The sequence below is a fragment of the Phycodurus eques genome, chromosome 16 (assembly GCF_024500275.1).
Source record: "Phycodurus eques isolate BA_2022a chromosome 16, UOR_Pequ_1.1, whole genome shotgun sequence".
Taxonomy (NCBI): Eukaryota; Metazoa; Chordata; class Actinopteri; order Syngnathiformes; family Syngnathidae; genus Phycodurus; species Phycodurus eques.
In genome coordinates this window covers 16,188,649-16,210,299 of record NC_084540.1, presented here as the reverse complement: position 1 = coordinate 16,210,299, position 21,651 = coordinate 16,188,649, and the positions used below count along the sequence as shown (strand labels likewise).

At 40.0% G+C, this 21,651-nt stretch overlaps 1 protein-coding gene and 1 long non-coding RNA gene across 3 annotated transcripts in view; one reads left to right on the top strand and one right to left on the bottom strand.

Annotated features, from left to right (window-relative positions):
- The window catches only part of LOC133415489 (uncharacterized), a 71,359-nt gene extending 56,679 nt beyond the window's left edge, over positions 1 to 14,680 (top strand). Inside the window, exon 4 of the long non-coding RNA XR_009770134.1 lies at positions 13,398 to 14,680. This is a non-coding gene — a long non-coding RNA (uncharacterized LOC133415489). The remainder of the gene's footprint in view (positions 1 to 13,397) is intronic.
- Positions 9,979 to 21,603, bottom strand: dhx58 (DEXH (Asp-Glu-X-His) box polypeptide 58). Of its 2 annotated transcripts, XM_061701598.1 has the most exons (14): positions 21,145 to 21,603; positions 20,458 to 20,587; positions 20,200 to 20,386; positions 18,319 to 18,424; positions 18,220 to 18,251; positions 17,453 to 17,643; positions 16,595 to 16,708; positions 16,381 to 16,513; positions 15,301 to 15,486; positions 14,445 to 14,683; positions 13,751 to 14,062; positions 13,354 to 13,544; positions 11,876 to 11,975; positions 9,979 to 10,405 (listed from the first exon to the last, which is right to left on the bottom strand). In XM_061701598.1, the coding sequence occupies exons 1-14, from the start codon at positions 21,219 to 21,221 to the stop codon at positions 10,220 to 10,222; spliced, it is 2,184 nt and encodes a 727-aa protein (XP_061557582.1). In that variant the 5' UTR covers positions 21,222 to 21,603; the 3' UTR covers positions 9,979 to 10,219. The 2 variants fall into 2 exon arrangements, with proteins under 2 accessions (XP_061557582.1, XP_061557583.1); XM_061701599.1 differs by having other exon boundaries at positions 18,220 to 18,424; positions 21,231 to 21,603.
- Between the last annotated feature and the right edge of the window lie 48 nt (positions 21,604 to 21,651).

The following is a 21,651-nucleotide window of genomic DNA, read 5'->3' as shown; positions in this document are numbered from 1 at the left end:
CGTCAGTCAGACGTTTGGAAATGTTCCTGGGCAAGGATATGTGCTTCATACTCCGTATTTGCTCGCCTGTATTATGATTTCAACATTTGATTTGACATGAAGATGTGGTTTACGCAGCATTGATATTGATGTTTCCAATACAGCTGCATTATGAACTGTTTTATCTTGAAACGTTTATACGGATGTGAGTGTTGCCAGGCTGTGAATGGCAAATGGATAAATTTTCAAGTACAGTAACTGTCTGGAACTCAATTAACAACCTCAATATGTACTGTATTTATATTACTATATCAAATGAATTATTAGTAAAAAAAAATATGTTCAATTCAATTCAAACTACAAAAAAATAGTCCTTTTGTTATGTTTTCTTAAAATTTCAAAATACCTGTAATTATTAGTATGTTATTATATCAAATATATTATTAAAAATGTATTACATCCAATTTAAATGTTAGAATATTAGTAATTTTTCTTACGTCAGTATATTTGTAGATATGTTTTGTCGTTATTTTATTGATATGTTGAATACTGCAAATATTACATCCAGTTTAAACTCCAGAAAATTCTTGGCATTTAAAAGATTAAAAAAACATTTTTTTTTACTTTAGTGTCCCTTTTAAAATAAATGTAATCATGATAATGATAATCATACCAGTACGTTTTTTTACTTGGGTTTCACGATAACTTTGTCATTAGTATTTATTTACTTATTTCATGTTTCAACTACCCACAGTGAAAGGCCACTTTCTTCATTTTAACTTTAAAAGGTTATTACATATATATATATATATATATATATATATATATATATATATATATATATATATATACACACACACACACACTGTTGGCTTCATCAAGCCGTGATCTCCAACTCTCACTGGAGCAGTTCACAGCGAAGTGTGAAGCAGCTGGGAGGGGAATCAGCACCTCCAAATCTGAGCCCATGGTCCTCAGTCGGAAAAGGGTGGCATGCCCTCTCTAGGTCGGGGATGAGATCCTAGCCCCAAGTGGAGGAGTTCAAGTATCTTGGGGTCTTGTTCACGAGTGAGGGAAGAATGGAACGGGAGATCGACAGGCGGATCGGTGCAGCGTCTGCAGTGATGCGGACTTTGTATCGGTCCGTTGTGATGAAGAAGGAGCTAAGCCGAAAGGCGAAGCTCTCGATTTACCGGTCGATCTATGTTCCTACCCTCACCTATGGTCACGAGCTGTAGGTCGTGACCGCAAGAACAAGATCCCGGATACAAGTGGCCGAAATGAGTTTCCTCTGGAGGGTATCCGGGCTCTCCCTTAGAGATAGGGTAAGAAGCTCAGTCATTCAGGAGGATCTCAGAGCAGAGCCCCTGCTCCTCCACATCGAGAGGAGCCAGATGAGGTGGCTGTGGCATCTGATTCGGATGCCTCCCGGACGCCTCCCTGGTGAGGTGTTCCGGGCACGTCCCACCGGGAGGAGACCCCGGGGACGACCCAGGACACGCTGGAGAGACTACGTCTTTCAGCTGGCCGGGGAACGCCTGGGGATCCCCCAGGAAGAGCTGCATGAAGTGGCTGGGGAGAGGGAAGCCTGGGCATCCCTGCTAAAGCTACTGCCCCCGCGACCCGACCTCGGATGAGAGGTAGAAAATGGATGGATGGATTTTGTCAGCACCAAAATGAGTTAAGGCGTTCCTCGGGGTGCCCTGCGAGGACCATTATAGTTTTTTTTCTCTCTCTCTCTTATCCTTGGCCAGAATTTCAGAAAAGAAACACAAATTTAATGCTGATCATGTAGAATTGCGATACAGATGCTGTGATACCGTGATACTGGTCTTGTTGTTTGGCCACAGCATGTGTTGCGATAAACAGGAAAGCCAAGCAGACCTGAATATAGAGTGGGGTGACCCCAACCCCCCCACCCACCACGAGAGGTATACATGGACGACATTGTCACCCACGAAGGGCGATGACTACTTTTTGGCCTCGCTCTCATCCTCCTTGGTGCAAAATGCACTGGCCTTCTGACAAGAAAGTCCCGTAAAAATAGAATGTGGGGTCCTGAAGCATAACACTTCCCCCCAACCCTCCTAACCGCCTTAAATATCTTAAAAGAATCGGTGTTGTTGTTAACATACTAACAAGCTTGTATTTATGTGTATTTTATTAACGTGTTCGGTTCAAGTGGCGTGACTAAAGGTCAGGAAGTTCAAGCCTGGCAGGAGGTCCAGTTTCTGAGGTCGGGTGCACCTGTCCGCTGTCGGGCTCTCTGGGTGCCCTTTGGGTGCTGACAGCTCTGCTTATAGACGCCAAGACAACACAGTGCACATCGCCCGTCATGACGAGATCAAGCAGATTATCCTGATTGATTATCTTGTGGTATGAAAGTGATTTTTTTCCACCCCGATCTGCTCCGAAAAACGGTCGGTGACAACACTCGTAAATGTTAAACCTGTTCAATATTTAAAGCAGGGTACACGCATCCTGACAATCAGGACAAATTTGAGAACTGTTCTTCCCTTTCAATGAAAAGCAACAAAGGCCTGATTATAGGACACCTCTAACGATGATCAGGATTGTTCATCCTTTGGTGTGAGTTTTGTTAAGAATGATTTTCCTTCCCCGATCTACTCAGAAAACGGTCAGGGCCGACAATTGAAAAAACGTTAAACCTGTTCAAGATTTATTAACCACACACAGACATTCAGGCGTAAGCATTTTTCCCCTTTTTCAATCAAAGTCAGCAAAGGTCCAGTTAACGGATTTCTCTCAAGATTATCCTGATTAATTATCTTGCGGTGTGGGGTGTGTGTGTTAAGAGGGATTTCCTTATCAAATAAGGCAATATTTCAATTTACCTACTTGTCATATATTTGAGACAATTCTCTTCTAGCCTCGTGGAGTCTATAGTCAAGCACGAACACTTTTGGTTTTGAATGATTTTCAACACAGTAGATGTAACTGAAGTTATCTACAGTAAAGCAAGATCGCTATTCATTTTAAATGGGACCAGATCCTCGAGGTAACTGATACTGGTACTGTCAAGCCAGTATTTAAAAACAAATTTACATGGTGTACAATTATTTATCTATAGTAAAACATGTTTCCTTTCCTGCAAGTTGATTGCAAATTGATGCTTTATGCTCGGTCTGAGCAAAAACTCAATTGGTTTTGCGGGATAGATTTCTGAGGGACCTGTGTACTGTGTTGTTAGCCGCATTAGCGGGCACATAAAGTGTCCTCAGCCCTCCTCCCACTCGCGCCGCTCTCAACAACCTGTATTGCATCAACCTGGTCGCCACGGCAACCGGAGCGCCCACCACAGCATATTGCGTCTGAGACTGAAAAAGCCATCTGTGAGCAACCACTCACTCAAGGAGTTTATTAACTTTAAAAGTGTGAGTGCAGACAGGTGGCAGGTGTGTGGGAAGAAAGACAAAATGGCAGACAACATGCTGGTTGGTTGGTTGGTTGGTTGGTTGGTTGGTTGGTTGGTTGAACAAGGCGGGAGGTAATCAGGCTTGGGTGTGGTCAGTGAAAATGAACCCAAAAATGTGAATAGCCAAGGGGGGTGGGACCTTTTCACACAGGGTCAGGTAGCTTTTATTAGTTTGTTTTCCCTTAACAAATAAAATCACCATTTAAAAACACAATTTAATCCATCCATCCATTTTCTTTCACACTTATGCTCACTAGGGTCGCAGGCTGCTGGAGCCTATCACAGCTATCTTCAGGCGGTGTACACCCTGAACCGGTCGCCAGCCAATCGCCGGGCACATAGAAACAAACAACCATTCGCACTCACATTCACACCTATGGGCAATTTAGAGTCTTCAATCAACCTACCATGCATATTTTGGAGATGTGGGAGGAAACCGGAGTACGCGGAGAAAATCCACACAGGGACGGGGAGACCATGCAAACTCCACACAGGCGGGGCCGGGATTTGAACCCCAGTCCTCAGAACTGTGAGGCACCCCACCGTGCCGGCACACAATTTTATGTTATGTTTATCATGTTTTATGTAAAAGCCAAATGTGGTAGTTGATAAATAGATTTATGTGATGTATAAGAAAAGAAGTGAAGAATAGTGCAAGTGGGTTCATGCTTTTAACTTCAGTTATTGAGTTCGTCAAAATCCAAAATACAAATATCAAATTTAAATATATTGTATAAGTGTGAGGCCTAGAGAAACGTCTGGAGGCAGAATAATAATAATAAAAAAAGAAGACGAGTACAGTCGTGGGCTCACTTCAAAATTGTCTGAATATGTATGTGACACAAAGCATTTGAATGGACGTCTTTGATTAAATAACATTATCATTATTATAGAATGAGATAAAGATATAATAATGATAATAATATTGCTGGTAGTTTCGTAAAGTTCATTGGTGAGGAAATGAGACTTGTCATGATCAAAGATAAGACCGTTATTATGTGAGAGCCAATAATTACCTCAGCCAGAGAGCCTCCTTTCATCTTTGTTCACCACTTCCTGCCTAGGCTCCTTGTAATATCAACCAACACCGTAGAAAATTAGCACAAGCGTATTGTATTGCTCTTATGTTATATTAACATATCATCTTTACTATACTTTAATGTTCCTGTCGGCGGCTGAAGGTTACTCGTGTCTTCGGGCCTGTGAAAATGTCACAAAGGCCCCGCTTCATTATCAGACACGTAAATAGACATTTCCCTCCAGATCAAACCCACTTTCCCCTACTGTGACCCCGGCCGCTAGGTCGCGCATACTTCAGCGCGCTACACCATTGCGACCGCCTGCAGGGTATCAATGGCACTCTCTCGTAATCATTGTGATGTCATGAACTGCCGTCGTCATCCTCCGTGTGGATTTTAACTGAAAAGACACACAAGGGAAACATTAGGCTGAGTACCTTTGAATCACACGGCTTGCAAGTAAGCACCAGCTAGCTTATAAAAACTCACACAAACAGGGCACTTAATGTATAGTTAGGTGGTTAGTTAATTAGTTAGTCAGTCAGTTAGCTCGTTAGTTAAAGATATTACTGTCCATCTTTTTGTTACCGTTATTGTCTTGTCATCTTTCACAGACTAGGAAGTTGCACGCTAGCTAACAAATCGACAGCGCTTTGTCGTTAGTTAGTTAGTTAGTTAGGTAGTTAGAGCCTGTCCAGTTCTTTTTTCCTTGTGCATGTTCCAGCTACACGGAAGTCATTTGTTAGCGAACAAACCAACACCAATATCGCAGTTAGTTAGTTACATAGTCAATTTGAGTCCGTTCATGCCCGATCACGTTCTTTTTTGCTTGTGCGTGTTCCAGCGACACGTATTCTCCTATCCAGACTACTGGTCCACACGCTGCGCGTAACCGAGCAATGTGTACTCACCCACCAAAGAGGCATAATTCATTGAAGTCTGAGGCTGGCTGTAAATTATGGAGTATCGAGTTCTCCTGAGACTTGTAAATGCCATAGAAATCCATTTGGAAAATATAGCATGCCTTCAATGAAATTAACTTCCGCAGTGGATATGTCAACGTCAATGAGGACGTGCGCACCACTTGTCTAACACACTACACTTGTATTAGCATGTGTTTTTGTATTCTGTATGAAATAAATCCAATAAAAGTAATCAGAATACTGTGCATATGACTGAATGTACATTTGTAGGTCAATCAATAGAAATGCGGTTGTGCCTGCCAGTCTTTATCAGCCAGGCTCTGGAACCAGCTGGCAGCACAGACGGCGGGTGAGTCACTTAAACGTATTTTATGACCAAAATTGATCAAATAAAAACAAATAATTCCAAATCTCTAACTCCCCATTGCACCATACAACTAGTGGGGAAAAAAACTCCAAACTGCCAGCAGTTCATTTGAAACGGAAAAGCTACCTGCAGTGTACCTGAAGCTGAAAAACTCCTTGCAGGTGAAAAGAAGTTCACTGGTGTCGATATTTTCCGCCAATTAATATGATATAATATGTCGACATTCAGCCATCGCCGTAATGTACGGACACATTACGGTCGTTGGGCAGTCAGGTCAGCGAAGGTGAGCGTTATGGGCCAGATGCGTCCCTCAACATCGGCACCGGTCAGCCGCCTCCCGGCCGTCACCGGGCTGTCGGGGCCAGTTAACCGAATCAAATGTGCAATGTGATGTTTCGCCTTCACGGGGCGCTAGATTTACAAGCCTCTGGAGTGCGGATGAGGAAACCTGCTTAAATCCACAGGAGAATGCACGCATGCTGTGCAGTTTGGTAGAGAACGCCCACATTTTAGCGTTGCTCCACCCAGAGTACGTACCTGGCAGATTTGAGTGGACCGCGGAGTGCACACAGCCAGCAAAGCATGCCTTTTCTGACTTACACACAATGGCCCTTAATTAATCCAACTGGCTTCTCAGATCATAAATTATTTTTTAAAATATTTCAAATTATATAATTCTTTAAATTACGTTAAGGTTTTTTTTCATTGGAAATTATCATTCAATTATTATCATGAAAAATATATCAAAATGAAAGCTCAGAGCATTGAAGTGCAATTGTTGGTTTGCATTGAATTTGTCCTCCACTGTTTGTTTCCCTGAAAAAGTGTTTTTCTCCCGGCATGAACTTTTGTGACGTGGTTGCGTTTTGTCAACATAACGTAAGGTCACGCCAGCCTCGCTCATTTCCGCCTGCTCGCCAAGTCCTCGCGCCACGCCACTCTCTGCTTGCCCTTCAATTTCCTGCCACTGTGCCAGACGACGGCATGCCGTGCCAAAAGCATTTGAGAACAAAATAAACATACAAACACACACAATACACACACACGTATATATATATATATATATATATATATATATATATATATATATACACACACACACACACACACAGTATAATAAATCAGTTTCTAAGCTTTTACCTGAAAATTTTTTCCATTTGAGAGGACAGAGGGAAGTCCTTGAAAAATGAATAAGAGCGTGATGTGAAATAGTGAGACAGAGCACAATAAAGAGTTACCAGTATAGTGTTGAAAATGAATAAGCAGGCAATGCAAAATAATGAGACGGAACAGCATATAGTGTTAGTCTTGAAAATGAGTACGACACACACGATGCATAATAGTGAGATGAAACATAATGCAGTGTTAGTGTTGAAAACTAATAACACTATGAAAAATAGTGAGACAGAAATAATTTATTCAAAAATCTTAAATGCGACTTGAATCATTGCCTGCACAGTTACAGTATTTCTCAATTGCTAAAACACAAAACTCTGTTGTCTGAACCAAACGCTAAGGGCCCTAAACCCACTTTTTGAAATGATCACTCTTTTGCTGGAATCTTAAGCACTTTTCGCCAAATTAGACACAACTTGCAAAAATATTTTCACCCACTAATACACATTTTGCAATCTGATGCGCAGCTAGGAAAAGTGAAACTCAATTAAAGCTCGGGCATCGCATCTCAACATAGACACAGCAACTTAAAATTGTCACAGCAAAGGGTCTGAATACTTCTGGCAGTGTGATATTTCAGTTTTTCTTTTTTAATAAATCTGCAAAAATTTCAACAATTATTTTTTTTCTGTCAATATGGGGTGCTGTGTGTACATTCATGAGGAAAAAATGAACTTAAATGATTTTAGCAAATGGATGCAATACAACAAAGAGTGAAAACTTTAAGGGGGTCTGAAAACTTTCCGTACCCACTGTATGTATTTCAGATGAAATACGGGCAACTTTCATAGACTGTGTTCTTGTCTTTGGTTTGACAATGAGGAAAGCGGGAATGCGGCCTGACCTAAGCAGATACAATGAGTTCACCATAGTCCCAAGATCCAGAGACGTGAACAAGTTGGCCTAATTGCCTTTTCATGACGTACACGTTTACAGTAAGACTATACCTTGTACACAAAAAGCTGTTTCAATCCATCATTTTTCCATCCATGCCTATATTTTTTACTTGAAGAGCCAAACAGGATTTTTGTTTTGTTTTATGAACAATAAAGATGATTTCCACAGTTTCGTTGTGTTTTCCCTTTTTTGTATATTGTGTGTAATGACTGTTCAGTGGTGTTTTTCATTATGATTGACTCGGGGTGTGTTTTGAGGCAATAGTTTAGTTTTGCAGGAAAAATCAGGGCTTTAGGAAATGTAGCTTGAATTTTTGGGATTTGTGTTTAAGGTGTTGAGAAAATGGGTGGAGGTTTCAAGAAATGTGTTTTAGCAATTGAGGAAATCATCAAGAGACTATTTATAGAGTATTTTTTATTATTTTGCAAAGGGGGGAAATAGCGTCGAGACTTATAGAAGTCGGGTAGAGCAGGGGCAGGGTTTCCTGGATACATGCATGAACATGAATGCATGACTGGCATTGCCTGCCTACATGCTTGCATGCACGCAGACACACACACACACACACACACACACACAGACATAAACACACAGAGGTGTCTAATTGCAATCAGCGTCCTCTGCATGTGCAAAAGGAAATAATCAGCGTTGATTAGAGACGCTGAGTCGGATCACAGTCAATCATACCGGTTTCCGCCTCCTCCCCACCAAGTCAGGCGTGGTGGAATCATGTTTTTTTTTTTTTTTTTTTTCCCCCCACCAGCCTGTGTGTTGTATCAAAAAAAAGAATGTTGTTTTCCATCATTTGCACTTCATGGTTGATGATGCCAATGGGATCAATTAGTTGTGATTTCTTCAGCAACTCCTAATGGTGTTAAATGTGTGTTCAATGAGCCGGGCTGTAATACACAAGCACATTATAGATACAGTGATAGGATATGAAAGTCATATAATGATTGTGGAGTACACATCATTTAAAAGCTGCTGTATCCATCAAAAGTGTCAAAGTAATATCGTGCTATATGTTGGCTTTTACATTGAGATGCTTTTCATTGGCTTATTTCCCTTAAGGACCCCGTTCCTTAACCTTATTGTAATTGCTTTTTTTTTTTTTTTTTTTTTTATGTACCACTAATTCTAAGGAATTTCAGTTTTTGATAAACCACATAAGAAATGTACAATGAATCTTGTTTTTGAAAAAACTGTGATGCAAGTCATACGTTATCCTGTTTTCTATTGCTTCCATTGTCATTATTTTGTTGTTGTTTGTAATTGTTTTATTTTGATTACTTTTTGAAAAACCTAAAAGATTTTATTTTATAGTTTAATTAATTTATTTTATTATTATCAGTTAGTTTTTATTATTCAAAGTTTTACCTAATTATTAAAATGCATTTTTACATTATATTAATATTTTCATTTGCTCATTTTTCGTTTTTTTATTCTATCATTTTCTAGTATTTGTTTTTGTAGTGCAGAATATTTAAGAAAAATTCTGCATTTTTATATAATTTTCTTTATACAGTTTCAATTGTTTAAGTGTATGTTTTTATATTTTCTACTATTGTAATTATTTTAGATTTTAAAATATTTTATTATAATTAATTATAATTTTAATTTGTTCATTATTTTATATTTTATTGTATTTTATTGTATTTTGTAGTATTTGTTTTGGGAGTTTTTCAAATATCTGTCAAATTATGACTTGTATATTAACTTATTTTCTAGTATTCTAATGGATTTTCAGTTTTTATATTTTTTTTCAATGATCGCAATTGATTCATTTTTACTATATCCTATTTTTGCATGTATTCATTATATATTTTATTTTTCTATAGTTGTATTATTTTACTACTGGCATTTATTTTGTTAGGCTTGGTTTTATTTTTTTTATTTTTTCTAGTTTTGTATTTACGTATTATTTTCGTAATTATTTTACACTTCAATTTATTTCTTTAGGTTATGCTATTATTATTTTTTGTTACAGTTCCAGTTTTCTTTTTTTTAATTTTAGATTTATTTTTTTATGTATTATTTTTAATTGCTCATTTTTTTATTTCAAGTCTGCGGTCACCAGTGTGAACAATTCCTGACACAACATCGCCTTCTAGTGGTACATGAAAGCATTACTACCACGTTCTGTAACAACAATTAAGGCAAGAAACAGTAATGAAGGCAAAAAAGGTTTTCTTTTATTTTAATTTTTTTTTTGCAGCATACATGACATAGCATGCGATAAAATGCATATAAATACAATTAAAATTTATTTACAATTACGGTAATTACAAATACTGTACTACAGTTCATTAAAAGAGTAAAAAAAATAAATAAAATTGAAGACCCAGCACAGGAGAAGTCCTTGTGTACAATACAACAACAGTTGTAAACAAACTCATATTAACAAGCAGTCAGCATTAGCTTGTTAGTCCACGACGTCTCGGTAGTGTAGGCGGCAGTATTCGCTGAAGCTGAAGTGGTCCACGCTGAACGGGACGTCCTTCCACTTCCTCACCGTGGTCCTGCCGTCGGGCGTCTGAAGGGCGAAGTGACGGATGGCCACGTTTGGCAGCAGCGCCACTTTGCGGTACTTCACCTCGTAGCCCCACCGCTGCAACGCAATGCATCATGGGACACTAAATATTTGCCATGCAACCGCGTTTTTGTTAGACCATCAGGTTTGAAGCAGGAAATCATCCAATTAAATGTTATTCTACGCGATGGAAGAAGGCGCAGTGGTGCCTTGAGATACGAGTGACAAGACTTGCGTGTTTTTCAAGATACAAGCTGTCGTACGGCCGATTTTTTGGTTGCAAAAATATGAGATACTTCACGACTAGTGCAGTTTAGCAGACTGTAAACAATTCTTTAAAAAAGGGGGCCTTCAAGCCAGTCAAACTGAACATAAAATAAATAATTACACATTGCGTATTGAAAACAACCACATCGCTTTGCTTTAGAAAGGTTTGTTTAGCCTAATGCTAACAAACAATGCCAAACGACATAGCCGGGCTACCGAACAGCATCAGTGTCGCAATGTTATAACAACACACAAACGGTGCAGCAACAAGTGTGATGGATAGCATAAATTCACAGGCTTTCTTTATCCTCTGTGAAGAACGCCTAATGTTACTGGGGCTTATCGAGGAGTTTTAACCGGCTCCGTGTACAGTAAATCCGTGTTATCGTGTCCCCAGGTGGTTAAGGCGCACACATCAGAGGGAGCAACACAATGTCCACTAATTTGAAGCCAAAAAAGGGGCAAAAACTGTATATTCTTTACATTCTATTTAATTGAGTCAGTATTTTTTTTTTTTTTTTAAATAAAGTGTAACATTATAAAAAAATAGTAATAATCATTTAAGAACACATTGCAACATTTGTTGTTGTTGTTTTTGGGAGCGGCTGCAATGGATTAATGGCATTCCTTTTCATTTCAACAGGAGAAGACGATTTGAGTTACGAGCGTGGTCATGCAATTAATTAAACTCATAGGTCAAGGCACGACCGTATTGCTTTTCAGACAGCGTGGCTTGAATGTGGCTCTGGATCTTCAGCCAGCCAGGCAAGGTGCCGCCGAGTGATAGGCGGAGAAATTTAGTGCGGGGGTGGGCTTATGTAAATTTTTCAAATTGTGACATCACACTCCAGTGAAATTGAGAGGGGCTCGACCTCAGACACATTTTGCGAAACTGGCAGATGACTAAAGATTTACAGTGCAGTGTCCCCTCGTTACATCTCGGTTCTGCAGTAGATTGCAGATTTTTTTTTCCCATATTCATATCGTGCATAATTCACTACATCGCAGGATTTTGAACTTTTTTTTGTGTTCTTAGCCTTTAACTTCACAACTGTCCAAAAAAATAAATACAAAAAAACACACATTACAAGGAATAAATGATACAGTGTACCGTACTACTGTACATTACTTTATGTTTAAGAGGTGTATAAGAGAGTATAGAAAGTGTTCATAAGAGTACGTTAGAGGTTAATAGGAGTATGTGGAAGATTAATAAAAGTCTGGGGAGGTTCATACAGCTGTAAAATATAATAATCCCAAAAATATGCGGTCCACCGTTACCTTGTTGCAGTTGTCTTTGTTGCACTTGATGATGCAGCCTGGCACCCAGTCCTCAAAAGTCTTGTCTAAAATGACCACATCGCCCTTGTTGTAGTGACTCCTAAGAGCAAACATCCTTTCATACTATTTCCTGGTCAAAGTGATCAAACGTGTATGAAAAAACATGTAAACTTATCGTATGTCTTCTAATAACAAAACTTATTATTTTCCTCATGTTTGTATGTTCTTTACAATAAATATCTGTCATGGTCTATGTTTTGGTTTGGTTTCATGTTTTCCTGTGTTCCACACTTTTCCATGTCCCGTGTGCTCATTTAGTTATTGCGTCCACCTGTTCTCATCCTTGTGTCAACCAATCAGCTCCCTCCAGCCACCTGTGTGTGTCTCGCCCAGGTGTTCCTCGTTGCCTCGTCAATCTCTTTGTCTTTAGTTCACTGGTTTCTTTAAGTTCTTGTTGGTACACTGTCATTGTCGCTCAGTTATTTCACCAGTCATGTTTTGTTTCCAGTTTTAGGTTTATTCAAGTGTTTCTTTGTTACTTTGGTTGTCAGTCGTGTGACTTTGTTTAGTTTGCTTTTTCCATGTTCCTTGTTTGCCTTTTTTTTTGGAATTGCACTCCTGCCTTGCTTCCCTGCACTTGGGTCCTCCACGTTTTTGCTTTGCCTTCCTCGCCTTCAAAAACCCTAACCGTGACAAGTATTACTCTAATCAACCACTATTTGAAAAAATATTATAACAACATTCACATTTTTAGGATTGACAATGAATAAATTAACGTTGAAATGAATGAATACGAATATGTAAACAAATACATGTAAAATATTTTTCATTTAAATAATAAAATATTCATTCTTCTCACTGTTTTATAATTATACCTAAAATTGTGTAATTAACAAATACTTTTAAAGATAAATACAAAACGAATATGTAAAGCAGTTAACTTTTGTAAGAAAATAATTCATACTCATGTGAATTCTAATCAATTATAATTAACTAATTATTTAACAAAATATTTTTTAAATGCTACATTTAATTTACTAGTCTTGGCATTTTATTGAATGAATTAACACATAATTTCATGAGATGAATACAAATACATAAATGAATAATAATGGATGAAAATAATTCATTCTCATTTCTGAATTGTATTTTTATGTTTTGATTCATCGACCAAGCAGTTAAGCTCCATGCTGGGTGTCCAAGTGTCTCACAGTCTCATGCTGGAAGTCAGAGCTCCCAAAGCAAAATGTATATGTAAAATTGTGTAATTTTTATTTCATTTTTTGGATTATTATTCATTATTTACAATAAATCCATTAAGAAATTAGAAAAGGGGATACATTAGAAAATTAATCCATTTTGATGAACCAATTTTAGAGAAGAAACTGCTAAATTAATGCAACAATTATTATTGGCCTCTTTCTAATGGAAATGCGCAGTGGGCCGGATTAAAGACTGAAGCGGGGAGCTGAACTCACTTGAATTGTGGGTTGACGTTGACATAATGCATTTTCTCCACCAGCTGGATGTCGCTGCCTCGCATCACGGGCGTCAAGCAGTTGGAGCACAGCAGCTGGACGCTGTCTGCCGAGTAGCGGCTGTGCTTCTCCGACCTGTGGATCGCCGCCTCCCGGCTGGAAGCGGCCGCCTCCTCCTGAAGCTCGGCTGTCTGCGGACAGACGCAGAAGAAGCCGGAGGTGGTGACGAGGTGAGATGGCGCATAGACACAGACGCCTCATTGGTTGTCCCTCACGGCAGAGCTGACCCATAAACTAATGCGAGTCAACGTCATAGAGTGGAAACCCAGAAAATGTACGTCGCTGGCATGGATAGAGTAGTGTATTAAGTGACATTGGATCTTGCCGGCTCACTCACCTTGGTCCTGCACTCTTCTGGGCTCATCTGCTGGATTCTATCCACAGCGCTGGCGGTGAGCCCCTCTAGGTAAGTATTGATGCACTCCCGTCGCTCCTCGCGCCCGCCGCGCTGGGCGATTAGGCAGTAGTGGCTGTCTTGGGCCCGGGCGCGACCGCTGGCCTGCTGCTGGGCGATCTCGTTGGTCAGCAGGCCGTAGCGCACCACCAGGTTGCATTGGGGGATGTCCAGGCCCTCTTCGGCCACGCTGGTGGTGATCAAGAGGTTGACAGAGCCCAGGCGGAAGTTGCGGATGGCGTCGTCACGCTCGTGCTGTGGGAAACGGGACGATGGATAATACGTTGTGAATATTTACAATACATTGTAAATCATGAAAAGGTAATTGCTTCCTTCTGAAATCCTTACTAATCCGTACTGCAGCAGGACAACAAGTCCAAAAAACACCAACGAGTACAACTTCTGAATCGCTTAATAAAAAACTAGACAAAATGAAGGTTTTGGAGTGGCCGAACTTCAGACTTGACGCCGATTGAAATGTTGTGGCATGACCTTAAATGCTCGAAAACCAAATTAGAGCACTGTACATTTAAGCTATATTTGCGCTTGTGGGATCGAAGTGGAATGCAGGTATGCTCCTTCAATGTTGCAATGAACCAATTTTCCTCTTTGTCTTGATCGCTGTCCGCTAGCGCACCTGTGTCATGGCGGTGCTGCCCATTATGACGGCGGGCTTGACGCCGGCTAAGTGCAGACCGTGGTTGGCGAGCGCCCATTGGTGTAGGCAGCGCGTGCTCTTGCGGGTCTTGCTGAACAGGATTCCTCTGGACTGCACGTTGGGACTGAAGTGTCTCAGCAGGGTGGTCTCCAGCTGCGCCATCTTGGGGTTTTCAAAAAGCACGTCACGCGCCAGCATCCTCAGCTTGTTTTGGTTCTCTGTGGGTGAGGGACAGGTGAGCAATTCCAGGCAAATGAGTCCCACCTTGGAAAAGTTCACCTCGACGCAGTCAAATCTGGATTCAGCGTTAGTACAACAAATGGCAACCAGGCCAAACCTGACCTGTCTAACAGGTTCAGTTTGATTTTTCCTTTTACATTTTGATTGATGTGCAATCTGGATCAAATTTGTCATTGGATGATATTTCAGTCATAAATATCTGAACATGTTTGCTTAGATTTTTCATTTTGAATTTGAATTTGAATTGATCTGCAATCCTGATCAAATCTGGATTCAGCATTAGTACAACAAACTTCAAACCTGACATGATGATCTGGTGAGTTCATCGATCATTTCAACATGTTCAATTAGATTTTTCAGTTCTATTTTTATTCATCTGCAATCTGGATCTCATTTGGATTCTGCATCAGTGCAACCAATCGCAACCTGGCCTGATAAATTGTAAATATTTGAACATGTTTTATTGAATTTCTAAACTAAATTTGTTAATTGCAGATTATAACTGGATTTCAGATCATCTCTGTTGCCTGGGGGTGACGTACACGCATAACCTATTTTGGATTTCCACCAGAATTCCAGACTAACAAGCGCCCACCTTTGAAAAGATCCACCAGAAAGCGGTCAGTGTCATCGATGACGGTTGTCTCTCTGCCACTGTAGAAGTCCTCCAGAGAATCCACCGCATTCTCCATCTGCAACGTGTCGTTGACCAGCAGCGCGTCGTTGTACTCGCGCAGATGGATGGCGCACTGTTGCAGTCGCCTGTTGTACTCCATTACACCTGCAAATGTGGATTTGCTCGACATTACAGACCCTCTAAAAAAAAAAATCTAATTTGACAGACATTAATTTTAAGTTTGCAACCATAATTCGTTGTAATTTGTTTTTTACATTAAAGCCATTCATTAATACTAAAACTGATTTTTTTTTTTTTTTAATCCAAATATGATCAAATGCTGTATTAGTGAACATCAGATTATTTTTTGCCCAATCTGGATTCACTTTGGTTTGGTATTAGATGCATCCATCCATCCATTTTCTGAGCCGCTTCTCCTCACTAGCGTTGCGGGCGTGCTGGAGCCTATCCCAGCTGTCATCGGGCAGGAGGCGGGGTACACCCTGAACTGGTTGCCAGCCAATCGCAGGGCACATACAAACAGACAACCATTCGCACTCACATTCACACCTACGGGCAATTTAGAGTCTCCAATTTATGCATGTTTTTGGGATGTGGGAGGAAACCGGAGTGCCCGGAGAAAACCCACGCAGGCACGGGGAGAACATGCAAACTCCACACAGGCGGGGACGGGGATTGAACCCGGGTCCTCAGAACTGTGAGGCTGACGCTCTAACCAGTCGGCCACCTGTGCCGCCGTTTGGTATTACAGCTTCCATTGAAAAAAACAAACAAACAAAAAAAACTCTCAGCATATATACAGATTTTAACCATTTAAAAAAATAACAAATGTTTGGTGTTTTATGACTTAATTAATTCATAATATTTATTTATTTTTATTTTTTTCCAAAACATACACCTTGAGTTCTAAATGTTTGAATTGTGACAAAATGTGCAATCTGAATCAAATCGGTATCCAATCTGGTTTGACATTATTATTTTTTTTTTGTAATTTCCTTATAGGTGATTAAAAAAAATGAATGAAATGCAATACGAGACCTCTCTTCTGCAGCGTGACCACATTGTTCTCGTACTCCTGGGTGCCGAACTCTCGGTGCGTGAAGTCGACAGGAGGCTCCATGAAGCGGTGGATGCGACGCATCATCCACTGCACGTGATCACCAAACGGATCCTAGCGACACGCGCAGAGTCCATGAACTTTTAAAATGACAATCATGACAAAATGGTGGCGGGCGAGGGGGGGGCGTCTTACTTCCTTTCTTTTCTCCACAATGTCAAAGGTTTTGAGGGGTCTGGGGACTTTAGTGTTGAGCTCCTCAGTGAAGTTTTTGGTGGAAACGATGGCACAGTCCAAGTTGGCGCAGATCTGACTGACACGCACACATACACTTTAAACACACCTATTTATTTGACTATAAACATAGGCTTATTAATCAAAATAATAAAACAAACTAACTTCTAAAACTATCAAGTTTAGTAAAAATATATATTTAAACAAAAACAAAGTATTAATAATAACAATAATAAACAAATAAATAATAGTCATAATAATAATAATAACAATATAAATAATGCATAATAAGACTACACTAAACCTGTATATATATAAAGATTTAATAAAATTATTAAAATGAGAAAATTAATGAATATTAATAATATAATAAAACAATATCTAAATTAAAATCATTTTAATGAATATTACATCCTCAAAATAATCAATTTGGAAATAGTAGAAATAATAACAGTAAGAAATTGGAAATATGAATATTTATAAGTTTTAAAATAAGTTTGAGTTAAAAATTATAATAGTAAAAAAAATTATAATAGTAAAAAAACTAAACTCAAACAAAATCTAATCTAAAAAAAACTATTGAATGTAAATCAAATGAACATGAAAATAAAAACTGAAATTAAAAATAGTGAAAAATTAAATGTTAAACAATATTATCGTAAAATTACTATTATTATTATTATTATTATTATTATTATTGAAGACTATTAATGACAGTAATCCACTAAAGAATGACCATTGAACAAACATTCAATGAAATGCAAATCAAATGAAATGTACTTTACTGTTTGTATGTACAGGTAAGTGTTGCGTACGTACCTTTAGTATATACTGCACAGCTTTTTCCAGATTTTTGGCGCCTCCCGTTCCCGGCGACGCCGTGAGGCCGAGGACCTGCGGCAGCTGTCCGTCGCCTCTCATCTTCTTCGTCAGGTAGAGCCTCATGATGTTGTTGTACACCGTCTCCTTGCGCGTGTGATGACACTCGTCCACCACCAGCAGTGTGATGTCTGCAACGGCATTACCATGATATAGTAATCCCTCATTTATCCCAGGGATTACACTCCAGAAAACCCCCGTAATAGAAGTTTCATCAAAGCAATCAATGTCAATAGGAGATGCTTCAAAAGAGGTGCAGATATTCTATTTGTGCACTTGAGGTCGCCATCCATAAACTCAGGCCTTTAAAAGGTAGTAGCAAAAACATCAACCGATGTGGACGTGCTAAAGATGAGTGATTTCCTGGCTAAACCATTAGGCACTGTGCACAAAGCATCATGGAAAGTAAGGCCGGCAGATCCTGCTGCTTCCAAAACGGCTTTGCGGTCTCTTAACTGCAGTACTGTAATTGTGAAAATCAAGCTAAATGTTGCTCTTTGCTTGCATTTGTTCCTGTCCATATTGTTGGAGATGTGCAGGTGAGTAACTGCACTACACTGATCAATTAAAAAACAATAATAATGTGATGCACTAAATCTGCAAAGAGTGAACCACAGCAAGGGATTACTGTATTACCAACTGTTACCATGGCAACATGCCAAGAGGCGGGCGGGTTAGGCGGTGGTTTCCGCTTCTTGCCGACCCACCTGAGAGATCCACGTGCTTGGTTTCCTCGTCGCTGCTGAGTGCGTTCAAAAGGATCTGCGCCGTGCACACGAGTACGTCCGTGTTGCGCAGCACCTTACCGAGGAAGTCCTTCTCCTCGCTGTCGCTGCTCACCGCCGTCACGGTGTAGTCGCCGCCCAGGCAGGGGAAGAACTCCTTGCTGTAGTGCTGCTTCACCAGGTGCACCTGGACATCAACATGCGTCAAAACAACACTGAAAACAAGAGTGGGCTAACTCCCATTTTTTTTGGTCAAGTTAAAAGCAGAAATAAATAGAGACAAGGCGTATCTTTTACAATCTAAAATGTTGTTAAATACTGGTCTTATAGGTTTTCCAGATACGAGCAGATTATTTGCTTTGACTTGCAAACTTGAGAAACGAGCGCTTGTGGCAGTGAATGAACTCACTTCACAACAAGCCGCAGTTTGACGGATAACATTGGTAAAAAAACACAGTAATGACATAATTAAATAAAGAAATTTGCTAGTTTTTGCCACATTTTTGCTTCAAGCTGCTCCATCTGGTGTGCACGCTTTGGCCACCTGGAGGCAGTATAATACAAACATATGGATATACATGGAGATAGCTCCTCAATCAGCTGCAGTAATGTTAGTTTACTTCGCAAAGGATAAAGAATATATCGCTAGCATCGACCAGAATCATTGTCGACAATCGTCGACATTGTTTCTGATATAAATAAAGGTTGGGAACCACTAGCTTAAAGGGTTATAACACCGCAACATGGATGCTCTTTGTTAGCTTAACTATGGTGTTTCCCATTATGTGTCAGCGTGATTGTCATGTGATTGTTTTAAATACACGCAATGTGTAATTCTCTTTATTTGATGTTTAGTGTGGCAGTGAATCGTTTCGCCTACTGTCGCTTGTCGTGAAGTGACTTCACTGCCACCGTACGGCGCTCGTATCTCAAATCATTGCTCTCAATTCAAAGCAGCTGAATGACCTCGAGAAATTCCTAAATTGGGTCACTCGTATCTCAAATCACTACTGTATTATATATATATAGTCATTGTTACCAATCTACCACCACTTTCCAACCAAATATATCCCAGGGCATGTTTCTCTATGTCAGAGAAAGAACTATTGACTTTGAAAGCACATTTGTACGGAAGCGTATTGCATTCACTTGGATTAAAAAAAAAAAAATCCTGTTTTTCTGAGTAATTTTTTTGAGGGCTTTGTTTTTGTGACTATTTTTTTCTGTTTTTCGGACTCATTTTTACCCACCTGTTTTTCTGACTCATTTTTTTCCGAGTTATCGGGACACATCGAACTCACGCGAGAACCTGCGAACTGCAAGTGACTCTTTGCGGAATCCGTAGTAAGCAACATTACCGGCTTATTCAGTTTGATCAAGTTTTATTTTGATATGGGTTTAAGACACTGGAAGATACTCCTGTCTTAGAGTCACGTAGATGGTATTGTTATTAGTTTGTCGACATTACGCAGGGACCTTAATTGAACCGGTAAGGTAAACGTGTATGGACCAGGTTGAAGGTGTGCGAGCAGTAATCCGCCATTAGTGAGTCCGCAAAGAGTCACTTGCAGTTCGCAGGTTCTCGCGTGAGTTTGATGTGTCCCGATAACTCAGAAAAAAATTAGTCAGAAAAACAGGTGGAAAAAAAATTGTCAGAAAAACTGAAAAAAATAGTCAGAAAAATAGATGGGAAAAAAATTTGTCCGAAAAACTGAAAAAAATAGTCAGAAAAACAGGTGGGAAAAAAATTGTCAGAAAAACTGAAAAGAATAGTCAGAAAAATAGATGGGAAAAAAATTTGTCCGAAAAACAGAAAAAAATAGTCAGAAAAACAAAGCCCTCAAAAAAATTACTCAGAAAAACAGAAGGTTTTTTTTTTTTTTTATCCAAGTATATGAAATACGCTTCCGTACATTTGAGCCCATGGTGGCTGAGGTTTGAATGTTTTTTTTTTTGCTTTACCTTGGTGACCAGGACCACCACTTTGCCCCCGGTCGTCTTCTGCAGGTGCTTCTGGGCCACGTAGACGGCGACTCTTGTCTTCCCCGCTCCCGTGGGCAGCCACACGATAATGTTCTCCCCACGAAGCGCCCTCTGGGCCACCTCCTTCTGGTAACCGTGCAGGGCCAGATCTGACATCTCGGCAAGTCTTGGGCACGCGAATAAAAGCGGCTTTTATTTATAAGCAGAGTGGTTAAAAGATGGGAATGTCGGACTTACCGGGTAGACGAAAGCGATCTGTGTGTGTGTAGCCACTTCCTGTTCACACTGATCAGTTGAGATCAAATGAAAGTAAAACCCAGTAGGCAGCCGTCGTCGGAATGGAGGTCGGCCCTTTAAAGGAGAGGCTCTGCAGGAACGACAGATGAGTTCATTACGCAATTACACGGTTATAATACATCTATAACTAAAGACTAAAGTCACAGTGTGGAAGACATCTGTTTTGAATGACTGTGACTTTTACGGACGATTTTTAAAATGTGCCTGTGTGGCGCGTGGACTTATAGACAGGACACGCTAGGGGGATTCATAATAATAATGCGCATGGACGTTTTTAGCCAAGTCAAGTCATTCTAATCTAAGTGAACGCTGCACTGAAAATTGGAGAAGTCGCAGCACACTTGAACGCAGCCTCATTCTCGTGCCAACCACACAATTTAACCACAGTGATCCAGTTTTGTTACGATTTTTCTTTCTTTCATAACGCTCTTCATATCGTAAATCGGCACACGTTTCCCCCCGCTAACGTTTTTAAAATCGTAGAAAAAAAAGAGAAAAAAGAGCATGAAAACATAAAAGACTGTTATAAAGCAAGAAGTTTCAATTTCCGAGCGCCCAACGAGAATGGGAATTCCCCCTTCATTCTAATTTCCGAGGAAACGCAAACATAACTTTGGGAATGGCTACCTTCTCGACAGCACCGACAACGGAAATGTAGTTAAAAAAGACAAAAAAGTATTGAGATATATTATCCAACCATCCATTCTAAATACCGCTCATCCTGTTCAGGGTCGCAGGAGACCTATCCCAGCTGATTTGGGGTGAAAGGCGGGCTGCACGCTGAACTGGTCGCAGGGCACATACAGACACTGACAACCATTCACACCGTCACTGAGTGGGACCTCAACCCACGTGAAACGAGATGTGACGAAGTTAGGACTTGTTTCATCGTGCTGCTGTGTCCGAAAAAGCCGGCTGTCGGTGGCGCAAAACAACTACAACTAGCACACCAATTTGCCTATCCCATTTTAAATCCGTCTAACTTAAAACCCAAGTGTATAATAGTATATATAGTAGTAAATAGTTCAATTAAAATAGACAATGTATCAAACGTGGATTAGAGGAGGAAAGGGGCAGAGAATGTGCGGTGCTGCATTCACTAACGTCTGTTGAAATAGATTGCGGTAACCAATG